Source organism: Ovis aries, chromosome 10 (genome assembly GCF_016772045.2).
Source record: "Ovis aries strain OAR_USU_Benz2616 breed Rambouillet chromosome 10, ARS-UI_Ramb_v3.0, whole genome shotgun sequence".
NCBI classification, from domain to species: Eukaryota; Metazoa; Chordata; class Mammalia; order Artiodactyla; family Bovidae; genus Ovis; species Ovis aries.
Genome location: NC_056063.1, coordinates 70,718,867 through 70,732,982, shown reverse-complemented (window position 1 = coordinate 70,732,982; position 14,116 = coordinate 70,718,867). Strand labels below are relative to the sequence as shown.

Below are 14,116 nucleotides of genomic sequence, written 5' to 3'. Positions count from 1 at the left end.
AATAAAGGCAGGTCATTACTGCCTAAATGTCTCAATTTTTCTGCTGAGAGACAGAATTTAATATGCCAGTTGAGCAAACAGCCTCACTAAGGAGTAATGCCAGTCCGGGACCTATAGCTTCTAATCTTCTGTCTGTTCCTAATCCTAACCCTCAATTAGTGAGGTAAAAAACAACTGAGAAAGTATTCACTATCAAACTTGAAACTGGGGGCTCTCCTGATAGCTCAGTTGGTAAAGAATTCACCTGCAATGAGGAGACCCCTGTTTGACTTCTGGGTCAGGAAGATCCACTGGAGAAGGGATAGGCTACCCACTCCAGTATTCTTGGGCTTCCCTTGTGGCTCAGCTGGTAAAGAATCCACCCACAATGTGGGAGACCTGGGTTTGATCCCTGGGTTGGGAAGATCCCCTGAAGAAGGGAAAGGTACCCACGCTGTTAGTCTGGCCTGGAGAATTCCATGGACTGTATAGTCTATGGGGGTCGCAAAGAGTCAGACACAATTGAGTGACTTTCACAAACTTGAAACTAACTAAATTAAAACTTTCTGGATAAGCAGGGAGAAGATCAAAAATTGTTCCCAAAACCTTTCATCTTTGACGTCAGTCTAAGCTTGATCTGGAAAGACTCTTGAGAGTCCCTTGGACTGCAAGGAGATCCAACCAGTCTATCCTGAAGGAGATCAGGCCTGGGATTTCTTTGGAGGGAATGATGCTAAAGCTGAAACTCCAGTACTTTGGCCACCTCATGTGAAGAGTTGACTCATTGGAAAAGACTCTCATGCTTGGAGGGATTGAGGGCAGGAGAAGGGGACGACAGAAGATGAGATGGCTGGATGGCATCACGGACTCGATGGACGTGAGTCTGAGTGAACTCCAGGAGTTGGTGATGGACAGGGAGGCCTGGTGTGCTGCGATTCATGGGGTCACAAAGAGTCGGATATGACTGAGCGACTGAACTGAACTGAAGCTTGATCTGTGAATATTCTTTCCACAAACCAATTGAGATTAGAGTTCTTATTCCTTCACAGGAATTCTTCACAACTGTGAAACCATAAAAGATTTTTAAAAGAGTCCAATACAATATGACAACATTCGTTCAAGTTTCCACAGGAATCTCACAGTATGAGACAGACAGACAGACATTTCATGGTGCAGTCCCTAGTATTCAACCTTCTGAAAGTACCTGACTTTCGGGCCCCATTTCCTGCTTCTTAGGGGAACTTCTCAGAGGGTTAAGTGCTAAAATTTCCTTAGTCAGTATAGTTTCTCCATTACATTTTTACATGTACTTAAAAGGTTTCTTACCCAACTCCACCATCTCCACTTCATAAGAAAAATTAAGGAAACACAGAAAATAGAAACAAGCTATCAAAGAAAAAAACGCTTGAGTGAAATATATAAGCAGAAAAGAATGAGCTTATAGAAAAAATGAATAGAAAGTTTATCTTCAGAAATGGGGGAATAGGTGACAAAGAGTAGAGCTGAGAAAGATCCAGAGCTAAGGAGGAAAAGCAGTGAATCTGGGAAAATAATAACCATTAGGATTCTAAATATAACTTCACTCCTCCTGATACAGTGGTCTTCATCCTGACTGCAGCTTAGCATCACCTGGGAGGGGTTAGGAGCACTCTGAGGCCTGAAACCCAGCCTCCAAAAACTGATATAGGTTCAAATGATTAGAGACGGAGCCTGAAGTTCCCCCTGCCTAGAAGATGCTGGATGCAGAAACTAATCCCATGTAAGCATCTGCTATTCTCCTGCATCATCCAGGCATCTGGACGTGGAGGGGTCATGAATCTGCTCTGAAGGATTTACAAGTGCCACAGAGGGTTTTAACCAGAGTCCCATGTTACATATCATCCTTCTAGGACAATTCCTTATGAATCCAAACTCTTGAGACTCCAATGATGAAATTCAGACCTTTCATTTGACACTACAGAAAAATAGTAAATGTTTATAAAATACTAAATCTACAAAATAAAAACATGAATCAAAATTTGTAATATTACCTCTAAAAGGGAAGGGAGAATTAGAATGGAGCCAACAAGGATATCAGTCTTCCTTAAAAATAGCCTCTTCTGTTGGTAGAGTTTGAAAACATTATCAGTTCAGTTCAGTCACTCAGTCGTGTCTGATTCTTTGCAACCCCATGGACCACACACGCCAGGCCTCCCTGTCCATCACCAATTCCCGAAGTCTATTCAAACCCATCTCCACTGAGTCAGTGATGCCATCCAACCATCTCATCCTCTGTTGTCCCCTTCTCCTCCTGTCTTCAATCTTTCCCAGCAAATCATTATACAGAATTATAATTATAAAACAATAAAGTTTTAAAAAGCAATTCCTAAAATTTCAGAGTAAAATGAAACAAAGGTTATATCCATCCAGTAGGCTGAGTTATACAAAAAAGAATTATTAAAAGCAGGTGTAAAAAAATAATTTGAAAACACATTCCCTGTGTGATATGCCTAAGGACAATATGAACAGCAAAAAAAAAAAAAAAAAGCTTCCAAAAGTCACATTATGGTTACTAGTGTTGATGCTATAAGATTTTTAAAGGATTAATTATGTTGATATTGAGAACTGAGATTAGGCATGACAGAAAAGAGAACAGATGATGAAAGAAAACAGATACCAATCTAAGAGTTAAAAGATAAAGTAAAAACACTACTGTCCTGAATCTGATTCAGATTGAAAATACCCATATAAACTCAAGGTTTGTTTACTACAAAAAATGTATACTAGCTTTGTCCAATGACAAAGCTGAGAAACAGTAACCAACTCAACAGCAATGAGCACCCCTAGTGCCCAGACCATAGTCTCTAAATACCACTTCCCGCTAGAAGGAGCCATGGCTGCTTGCAGAAATAGAGACTCCAGGGCTGGGGCAAATCTGTACTTAAGGGTGAGCAGCTTTTTTTGTGTAACGATAAACTAGAAATATTTTGTCACATCAGAAAGCAAAAAATTAGCAAGGATTTCTACAGTATGCACAAAAGACAGGAGTCCTGGGAAGAGATGCATTCTATCCTTAATGGCAGAGGCTGGTTTCACAAAGGGCTTAGAAAACTCATTGCTGTTTATAGGCCATTATGGCTGAATGAGATCTCTTGAGAAAAGTCACTTCTGAAAGCCAACTTTTCTGGAAAGTAATTAAAAGTTTCACTTCTAAGCAGGATTTTTATTTTTTCATCATTACGAGAGTAATCTATTTAAAAAGGAGTCATCTATATCCTTGATTTTTTTAAAAAAATGGATTGAGGGGAATTGGAGGATGAGTGAAATAGGTGAGGGAGATTAACAGACACAAACCAGTTATAAAATAAGTAAGTCGTGGAAATGTAATGTACAACATAGGAAATACAGTCAATAACATTGGAAAAATTTATATGGTGACAGAGGATAACTAGACTGATCAGAGTGATCATTTAATAATGTACAACAATACTGAGTCACTACACTATACACTTGAAACTAATATAATATTGTAAGTCAATCATACTTCAATTTTTAAAACTTTTTTTCAATGAGACAATAAAAATAGTTTTTTAAAAAATGAATTGAAAAGCATTACCCTCATATATGTCTCAAGGTCATCACTGTGGATATTACTGAAATCTGATGGCTAATGCTATGCTGTCAAGAATCAGTAGGGTAGGTCTGCTCTGCAAGTCCCTGGCTGCTTGGTTCAGTGCCCCCATCCTCCTCTTCCTTGCTGTGTGGTCCTCAGTGGTTGCTCTGAGCCCACATATCTCTGCCACAAGCAGCCACTCCTCAGCCTCCTGGGTGGAGCAGAAGTGAGGGACACATGGAAGGAAGGGTTGGGAAATAAATACAAAGACCACTCAGCTCTCAGGGAACCAGCCCTGAGTCGAGGCACAAAGCCCACTATGGGACTCAGAGGATTCTGCTTACTTCCTGATCATCAGTTGAGCTCCAATGTAAAGATTTACACAAATATGTGCTTCCTACATTCTCCACCTAAAGCAGAGACAATCAGCAAAAGTGGCCTTGGACAAAGGTCAGTAATTAGACAAGGCCAGGCCATTTCTAAGATTCCGGGAAGAGGACATAAACCCTTGTCACTCCGCCCCTCTCAGGGGAAGGGACTGGGTGAACCCTGTCTGGTTCTCTGAGGTCACCCCACTTACACACCAGCAGGTGGAGACCTCATCTCTCACAGAGAAGCCCTGATGACCTGGGGAGGTGGTCTCTGTGTCTCTGGTCCAAGAAGAGTCTTCAGGCCCCTCCTCTCCACCCTGAGGGCCCCGGGCAGGTAGAGACCTGTTCTCCTCACCCAAGGTCCCCATGGGGGTGCACACAGGGGCCAAGGTACTGGGAACTCACTGGCTGTTCTGTTCTAATTAGGGGTGACCTGCACATGCTCCAGGTTGGACATTAGCCTGGTACCGGCTTCCCCAAGCATTATGATCACTCCTCAATTCTCACAGGACAGAGGTTTCACACGTAAATCCTAACCCCAGAATCCTCGCCCTGGACTGGCATCACCTGCCTCTTCCCACTGTGTGCCGGGAGTGCCTGTGCTGTGGTTGGTCACAGCACTGTCTGGGAACCACGGGTAATCCATGAGTCATCTGTGAACCAGAGGAATTAAAAGAGGGCAGGAGGTCACAAAGTAAATGTGTTCATGTTTTAGAGAATCCAGAGCTGAGTTTAGATCTTCCACTACCTAAAATTATCACCACTTAGGGATGGTAACGACTGAGCAACTTCACTTTCACTTTTCACTTTCATGCATTGGAGAAGGAGGTAGCAACCCACTCCAGTGTTCTTGCCTGGAGAATCCCAGGGACGGGGGAGCCTGGTGGACTGCCGTCTGTCTATGGGGTCGCATAGAGTTGGACACGACTGAAGCGACGTAGCAGCAGCAGCAGCAGAGGTGGTAATGAGGGGAAGCTGGCTTCTTAAGAGGCTCCCAGTCCATCTGACCACAGCATGATGTTGCCGGCATCAACATCCTAGTCAAATCTGGCACCCAGGGTACATGGTCACTTGAAATCTACTCACAGTTATGATCCCAAATCTGTCTTCCTGCTCCAGGAAGTTCTTAGCATCCTATTTATTGTATTAAAGTTCAAGATGCATGTGTCTGAGACCCTGAAGACAAAGCTCTAAAGACAAGCCTTCCTGATCCTGGATGAGCTCTTAATCATTGAGATGATCAAGCTTGTAAGTCAGAGTGCCTGAAATGAAACCTCACTTTGTCCTTTAAGCTCCCTGTAACCACAGGCAACCTATGTAATTACTTGGGTTCAGAGTCCTTTCTTCTACAATGAGGGTAATAGGAAACCTACAACTTTGCTGAGTTAGCCAAAGGAATAAAAATGTTATTACACATAAAGTGCTCGTAGCAGTTCCTGATATATACCTTATTTCGAGTAATTGCTATTGCTGCACTACTAATAGTATTGTGGCTGCCACCACCAGTACTTCGCAGTGTGACCCCTTGTTACTGCCACTAGTACTTGTAGTACTACTACTGAGATGAGCCCCGCCATTTACCAGGTCCTCGACTCCCCACTTCTCCGCCATGACTGCTCAACAACCAGCTCCTGAAAGAGGGGCCGGGGCTCTACCAGTTGCACTTTATGCAGCCCCCAGGCCTGGCCTTCCCGGATCCCCAGCAGGAAGTGTTACTGGGGCTGGACAACTGTGAGATCAACACTCCACCCCGCCCTTCACAAGGCACTGCAGTGCCTCGGTGGTCAGAGCCCTCTCTAAGGCGGCACTCAGCCCCACATTCCTGTCACCACCCTCTGGCACAATAGTCAACACACCTTTGTTATCAACGAGAGCTCTATCTCCCAGGACCACCCAGTCACCTGGGAGCTGACAGATTCTCTGTCTCTCCAGTTGTGTGGGTCAGACTTCACCTGCCCAGCTGCCCACTGCCCGCAGTGCCCTTCAATATAACACAGCCTTTAAACAAGAGCCACGCCGCTCACCTGTAAACCACCTGACCCATCACCTCACCCCAACACGATGGACTGAGGAGAGCACACCCCCTTCCCCACCTAAAATGCCCCTTTCAGAGCAACTGCATCTTCCATCCCTCCTGGTCCCACACACTCACAGGCCACCCGTGTCCCTAAGGCAGCACTAAGGGACCACGGAGAGCACAAGCCCCCCAGGGGCGTCTGCAGCAGACCTCCAGCAGGCTCAGCCAGGACAGGGGGATGACGGCACTGTGTCCCCAAGTAAACTGTCCTCTGGGGGATCTTGACCCAGGATCTTTAGGGTCATGGAGGTCATTGACCTCACAGCTTTCTGTCTCCGGTTTTCTCCTGCACATCCCCTCCTCCACCCTCCTCCAAAGCCAGGATACCAAGACCCTCCCTTCAACCAGCAAACCATCCCCACAGCCAGAACAGATACCAGCATGGAGGGTGCATGAATTCATGGTGAAGCTGGAGCTCCTCCACACGGGGTTTCTGACCTGGGTGACCTGGCCCACGGGGAGGGCGCAGCCGAGGGAAAGGCGTGCTCTTGGAGCTCTGGCAGCTCCCGCCCAGATGCAGGGCCCAGAGTTCTGTTCCACAAGAAGAGAAGAAGCAAGGACCCCTTTTTAGGAAACCATTTATCAGATGTGACCTGGGCAAGTTAACAATTACTTGCTTGAGCACCTGTAAAATGCTTCATGTTACTGGGCTCTGATCCAAATATGAGCCTCCAAACCAGGAGGCTCACATTCCTTGAGGTTGTAGGATCTTTTTCTCAAGGATCACTTTCAGCATTTATATCAAGTACTAAGCACTAAAAGTGTCCTAATATGGTATAAAATGTCTTGTCTTGTCAGTGCCATCCTTTCCCATAAGCTGTTATGGGAAAACCTGAAAGAACTTTCAGCCAACTTAGTACTAATCCCCTGGAGGCTCACTCCTTTAAGCTCTGTCCATTCCAAAAATAAACACAACCACTGGGCTACATCATGATGAGATTTATCCTGTGACAAACCGCTGTCCTCTCTCCCCACCATCACATCCATCTCGGTACTGATCTGCATACACTTAAAAGCAACGCACAGCATGTAAAAATTTTTACCTCAAGAAACGTAAATATTCCCAAAACTAGACAGGATTTCCAGTAACACTTTACGATCGCTTTCGTTAAGGAAGGCTCCCGTGCATCCTTCTGGGCTGTCTTCACTTCCTGATCCCAGTGCCTGTGATGAGAAAGAGCACAGTGAAGAGCAGCGTGTCCACCAAAGGGGAAAGGGGGCGGGGCGGAGTGCACCAAAGGGGAAAGGGGGAAGGGCGAAGTGGGAGACGAGCCGCACTACAGGGCGCTCTGCAGTTGCGCAATAGATGCTGGCTACCTGCTCACAGGCTCCTGAGAGATAAGCAGTGCAGACCCTGAAGCACCAAAATAAAAGGCTTTGAGGCAGAAAAGTCCCAATTCTGGAAATAAGTTCCTTCCTAGCTTTGCTGGATTCAGAGGTCATGAGCAGCTCAGAAGGGCAGACACCATTCTCAGGGACCCCACCTCCAGGGACAGAGCTCGGCCTCCAGGGCCATGGATGCGGGCTCCCTCCATGTCCACAGATGCACAGGAAACACGGGCTCCCCCAGCCTCCAAAGTGGGCTAAGCCCAGGGTCAACCTGAGTGGGTGAGTGAGCAGTGTCAGGGGAGGAGGCTCAGAAGAACCCAGAGGAAACAAAGCCCCCCCAACAGGCACCTTTAGCCCCACGTGGAAATTCTCACTCTCCCTCCCTTACTCCCTGCTGCCTGTGCTCACCCTTGCAGCTCTTCTCCGAGGTGCTGGGAGCGATCTTCCGGAAGCACTGAGTACATGTCATCTTGTTTTAATTTCTGTTCGTGACCAATTTTAAACAAGGGGTTTAGCCACCTGCTAAAAATTAAAAGGACAGTGACATATATCCAAATTCTTTCTGCTTTGCTCAGGTGCTCAATTGTACATCCAAATTATATATCCCTAATTAGAATCCTACATTTATGGGCTTTGTTAAATAAAAACAAAAAACTACATTTTAAATATAAAGAGGAACGGGGGAATAATTAGATATGTGTTTACACACTCACACACATACATACACAACAGTCCCTAACTCTGTAGTCTGAGAGGCCCTGGAAGCAATGGCACACTGGTAGCATTCTAGCCCCCTGATCTTGGGGTTTGGGGTAACATACACAATCACAATTTTTTTCTTGTTGTAAGAAATGTTAAGGTCTCTTGTCAGCTTTCAAATATTCAGAACAGTAGGATTAACTACAATCACCAGACTGCACATTACATCCCCACAACTGACTCATTTTATAATAGAAGTTTGTGCCCTTTGGCCCCCTTCACCCAGACCTTGGCTTTTTAATATCTTCTTCCCTAAAAGGAGACTTCCCTGGTGGCTCAGACGGTAGAGCATCTGCTCACAATGTGGGAGATCTGGGTTCAATCCCTGGGTCGAGAAGATATCCTGGAGAAGGGAATGGCAACCCACTCCAGTATTCTTGCCTCCCACCCACCCCCCCAAAAAAAGGGGCAAATGTCTGGTTCTAAAATTGGGGCAGTGTATGTCAGCATGTGATAATTCTTTTTTTTTTTTTTTTACTGTAATATAAGTGCCTGACATGAAGCTTTGAAGACATCCATGTCAAAGACATCCATCTCCAGTGAACACGTGACAGCTACACAAAGAGATAAAGAGCCAGGCCACCCCACCCATGAAGTTCCCGCTTTAGAAAGCTCTGGCTGACCTGATAACAGACCATCTCATTGCCTGTATGATTCTCCCTTCCTGCACTTTAATTCCCGCCCTTATTTTTTAAATTCGCCAATAAAGAGTGAAACTTTAAAATCCTAGACACCCACTCTCAACCTCAAAAAGGCAGAACCCCAAGGCCAAGCTTGCTCATGAGCTCTCTCTCTCTACTCAGGACCTCGCTGTGTCACCCCAGGGGTGCCTTGTACCCTCTAGGACATGTGAGTGATACACCTTGGCATTTCAAAGTTCCCTGATGGTTGTTGCTGAGACGTGTCTCACAATCCTATGAACCACAAGGGCCAATCCAGCCACAACACTGACTGCAAAAGGAGAATTTCTGTGGGGGCTGCTCATAACTAGTATGAGCCCTGGTGAGCAGAGCCCCAGGCAATCCCAGCAAAAGCCTCACCATCTACAGGCCAACACCAACAGGCAGAGAAAGTCCAAGATGGGTCTGGGACATCTTGTGCCATAAAATAAGGAATCATAAGGATGTGTAGGAAGAACAGAGAAGATTGAATGGCTCTTGCTAGACAAATCTGAGATACTTTGAACACCAAAACAAATAAATGGCAATGAACCTTAACCCAGTAAATAATTAAAGAATCCATGAATCAGTACTGCTACATAAACAGGAGAGAAAGGAAAGCTCTTGCAAACAAATGCAAACACATATAAAAGGAGTAATCAATTACTTTTTACCTGTGTACATAACGGAAAATGTACTATATGAATAATTTTTAAGTGCAAGGTATTTTTTATCTTTATATGAGGAAAATCACTTGGGAACCTGTTTTCTGATTCAATCTATAAACTATGTATTCCAAGACATGTCTGTTCTAGATAGATGCTTAGTCCCTTGTGCAAATCAAGTGCTGGTCCAAAAGACTGCTGAAATTTTATATGCTTACTGATATTTTATACTTCTTTATCCTTCAAGTCCTAAAAAGTTATAAGTCAGCACAATAAAAGTGTTTAACAATTCAAAAAAATAAAAAAGGAAAAATCAAGTCAAGAAAATCATCAATGGAAAATAAAAACTGGCTAAAAGTTTGAAGCAGAAGATGATATTTACATAATCTCAACTTATCTCTCTGCAATTATTTATTACAAAGGGAAAAAACAGTAACTGTACAGATGATCCCACCAAAAAACCTATTCAGATCAATCATGCATTATTTAAATGATAATAGTTAGTATGCAGAGACAGCCCATAAGTAAACACCTTTTTACTGATTTTGCCAGGGTAAGGAAATTTCCAAGGCCAGACCATAATAACCCATGGATAGAGATCAAACCAGTCAGTCCTAAAGGAAATCAACCCTGAATATTCATTGGAAAGCCTGATGCTGAGGCTCCAATACTTTGGCCAAGCTGATACAAAGAGCTGACTGATTGGAAAAGACCCTCATGCCAGAAAAGGTTGAAGGCAAAAGAAGAGGCGAGCAGAAGATGAGATGGCTAGATAACATCACCGACTCAATAGACATGAGTTTGAGCAAACTCCAGGAAAGAGTAAAGGACAAGGAAGCCTGGTGTGCTGGTCCATGGGGTCGCAAAGAGTCAGACACAACTGAGTGACTGAATAACAGCAACGACAGGGATCATATTTCTTTTATCCTGTTATTCCTACGACAACATGGGTACAGATGCTCAAGAAATATTTGCTGAATGTATGAATATCCATGACTCATTAAAGAAGCAATAAGACTGAACCTCAGATTTTGCTAATCCGGGTACCTTGGCACCTCTAAAGAACCCCAATCCAGGAATCAGAAGACTGGATTCTAGTCCCAGCAGTGGTGCTGAGCACCCAGGGCCTCAGCTGTCCTCTGCTCCACGTCTCCACTCCAGTTCACCAGCTCCACCACCTTTAACATCTCTAGGTCTCAGTTTCCTTCCAAAACAAAGGTGTATATCTAGGAGCTTTACCACTAAGCACATTTGAAACATGTTGGGTGATTTATTCCACACTTGTCCCCTCAGAAAATGCTCAGGGTATTAGCACTGGGACTTACCCAGATGATGACACCCTGCCCCCAAAGTGAAAGCATTAGTCACTCAGTTGCGTCTGACTCTTTGCGACCCCATGGTCTGTCCACAGAATTATCCAGGCAAAAATACTGGAGTGGGTAGCCATTCCCTTCTCCAGGGGATCTTTCTGACCTAGGGACTGAAGCAGGTTCTCCTGCATTACAGACAGATTTTTTACCATCTGAGCTACAAGGAAAGCCCACAAAAGACCCTCTTTAAAATTCTGCTTGAAGAGGAAAAGATGCTCAGCATCACTAATCATGAGGGAAATGCAAGTGAAAACCACAATGAGACATCAGCTCACACATATTAGGAGGTCTACCATGAGAAAAAAAGAAAAAAAAATAGTGTTGGCAAGGATGTGGAGAAACTGGAAATCTGCACAGTGACAGTGGGATTATAAAATGGTGTATCCCACACACAAAAATAAACTCAAAATGGATTAAAGATCTAAACCTAAGACCAGAAACTATAAAACTCCTAGAGGAGAACATAGGCAAAACACTCTCTGACATTAATCACAGCAGGATTCTCTATGATCCACCTCCCAGAATACTGGAAATAAAAGCAAAAATAAACAAATGGGATCTAATTAAAATTAAAAGCTTCTGCACAACAAAGGAAACTATAAGCAAGGTGAAAAGACAGCCTTCTGAATGGGAGAAAACAATAGCAAATGAAGCAACTGACAAACAACTCATCTCAAAAATATACAAGCAACTTATGCAGCTCAATTCCAGAAAAATAAACAACCCAATCAAAAAATGGGCCAAAGAACTAAATAGGCATTTCTCCAAAGAAGACATACTCTAACAAACACATGAAAAGATGCTCAACATCACTCATTATCAGAGAAATGCAAATCAAAACCACAATGAGGTACCATTTCACACCAGTCAGAATGGCTGCGATCCAAAAGTCTACAAGCAATAAATGCTGGAGAGGATGTGGAGAAAAGGGAACCCTCTTACACTGTTGGTGGGAATGCAAACTAGTACAGCCACTATGGAAAACAGTGTGGAGATTCCTGAAAAAATTGCAAATAGAACTGCCTTATGACCCAGCAATCCCACTGCTGGGCATACACACTGAGGAAACCAGAATTGAAAGAGACACGTGTACCCCAATGTTCATCGCAGCACTGTTTATAATAGCCAGGACATGGAAACAACCTAGATGTCCATCAGCAGATGAATGGATAAGAAAGCTGTGGTACATATCCACAATGGAGTATTACTCAGCCATTAAAAAGAATACATTTGAATCAGTTCTAATGAGATGGATGAAACTGGAGCCGATTATACAGAGTGAAGTAAGCCAGAAAGAAAAATACCAATACAGTATACTAACACATATATATGGAATTTAGAAAGATTGTAATGATGACCCTATATGCGAGACAGCAAAAGAGACACAGATGTACAGAACGGACTTTTGGACTCTGAGGGAGAGGGCGAGGGTGGGATGATTTGAGAGAATGGCATTGAAACATGTATACTATCATGTAAGAAACGAAGTGCCAGTCTATGTTCGATACAGGATGCTTGGGGCTGGTGCATGGGGATGATCCAGAGATGATATGGGGTGGGAGGTGGGAGGGGGATTCAGGATTGGGAGTTCGTATACACCTGTGGTGGATTCATGTCAATGTATGGCAAAACCAATACAGTATTGTAAAGTAAAATAAAGTAAAAATAAAATTAAAAAATAAAAATAAAATGATGTATCACAAAGGACAAAGATTTTATGATTTGATTTACATGAAGTCCTCAGAGCAGTCAAATTCAAAGAGAAACAAAGTGGCCCTGTGGTTGCCAGAGGCTGGGAACAAGGGAAGTGGGCAGTTAGTGCTTTAACAGCACACTAGCACAGGATGAGAAGGCAGTGGCACCCCACTCCAGTACTCTTGCCTGGAAAATCCCATGGGCAGAGGAGCCTGGTGGGCTGCAGTCCATGAGGTCGCGAAGAGTCGGACATAACTGAACGACTTCACTTTCACTTTTCACTTTCATGCATTGGAGAAGGAAATGGCAACCCACTCCAGTGTTCTTCCCTGGAGAATCCCAGGGATGGCGGAGCCTAGTGGGCTGCCATCTATGGGATCGCACAGAGTCGGACACGACTGAAGCAACTTGGCAGCAGCAGCAGCAGTACAGGATGCAAAGAGTTCTGGAAATTGGCTGCACAATAACGTGAATGTACTTAACAATATTGAACTGCATGCTTAAAAATAGTCAAGATTGTAAATTTTATGTTGTGTGCATTTTCCACAATTTAAAAAAAATTTAATCAGAAACAAAAATGGCACCTGATGTGCCTCATTTGGAAGTGTTCCTGTGTTAGAGTCTAGACTTTGTCACTTCCTGGTTACATGACAGTGGACCAGCCACAAAACCTCTCAGTATTGGCCTCGGGAAAGTGGGGAGAAGACCTGGAGAGAACAACTCCCTGGGATGTTGAGAGGGTCAGTGATGCTCTGAACAGGACAAAGTCCCTCCAAAGAGCAGTCATCACCTTCCACAAAGTGCTCGAGTAATCCCACGTGGTCCCTAGTAGAAAGCCTCTGAAAGTTTGATACATGAGATTACAACAGCAGTGCCCAACAGGAAGAAGAAAGACTCCTCTCCTTTCCTGGCAAGGATTCAGGCAATGAAAAGCCATGACTCTGAAAGAGCCCTCCCAACTTCTTCCCCTCTATAAAAGTGCTCTCCAGCCTTGGCACTTTGGGGACTTACACTTGGCTCTTCACAAATGCAAACCTCAAACTGCAATTCTCTGCTGATTCTGAATAAGCCCATTTTTGCTGGAGAAATATCTGACACTCTATTTGTTCAAGTGAACAGAGGGAAGGGAATCAACATGATTGGGGGACCCGTGGGATACTCCAAAGGGCAAATTATCCACTTGACACATCTGAAAGGACACTTGTCTCAGGCTGATCAGATGAAGAACTATTAAGACCAAAAAAAAAAAAAAAAAAAAACAAGAATAAACTACAGGAGATAAACTTAAATTTGTTAGGAAGTTTATTTTGCCATAAGGACATACCAGTAAATTTGAATATACCATTGGGATGTTCTACCTCTTGCTTGAGGCTGTGGATATTGCATAAAATTATCAAAACTCATCAAACTAAACAGTTATTGAGAACAGGTCAAGGCCAGAGAAACAGCCCTGCAGAGCTCACCAAGCCTCCTTCTCCAACATGTGGATTTCTGACTGTTAATGAAGAATAACAAGTGGTATTCTGAAAATGGTGCAAAGAGTCCTAGTTTGAAATTTAACATTTCTATGTATTCACAATTGATAGTTACTGAGGGCCTTACAGGACCAACCTCCCTAAA

The 14,116-nt window shown here is 43.8% G+C and overlaps 1 protein-coding gene across 1 annotated transcript in view; it reads right to left on the bottom strand.

Annotated features, from left to right (window-relative positions):
• The window catches only part of LOC101109370 (ATP-binding cassette sub-family C member 4-like), a 151,072-nt gene extending 143,245 nt beyond the window's left edge, over positions 1-7,827 (bottom strand). The window contains exons 1-2 of the mRNA XM_042255125.2: positions 7,757-7,827; positions 7,063-7,183 (exon numbers count right to left, since the gene is read on the bottom strand). Coding sequence (XP_042111059.2) covers positions 7,063-7,183; positions 7,757-7,812 — 177 coding nt within the window. The 5' untranslated portion in view covers positions 7,813-7,827. The remainder of the gene's footprint in view (positions 1-7,062; positions 7,184-7,756) is intronic.
• Between the last annotated feature and the right edge of the window lie 6,289 nt (positions 7,828-14,116).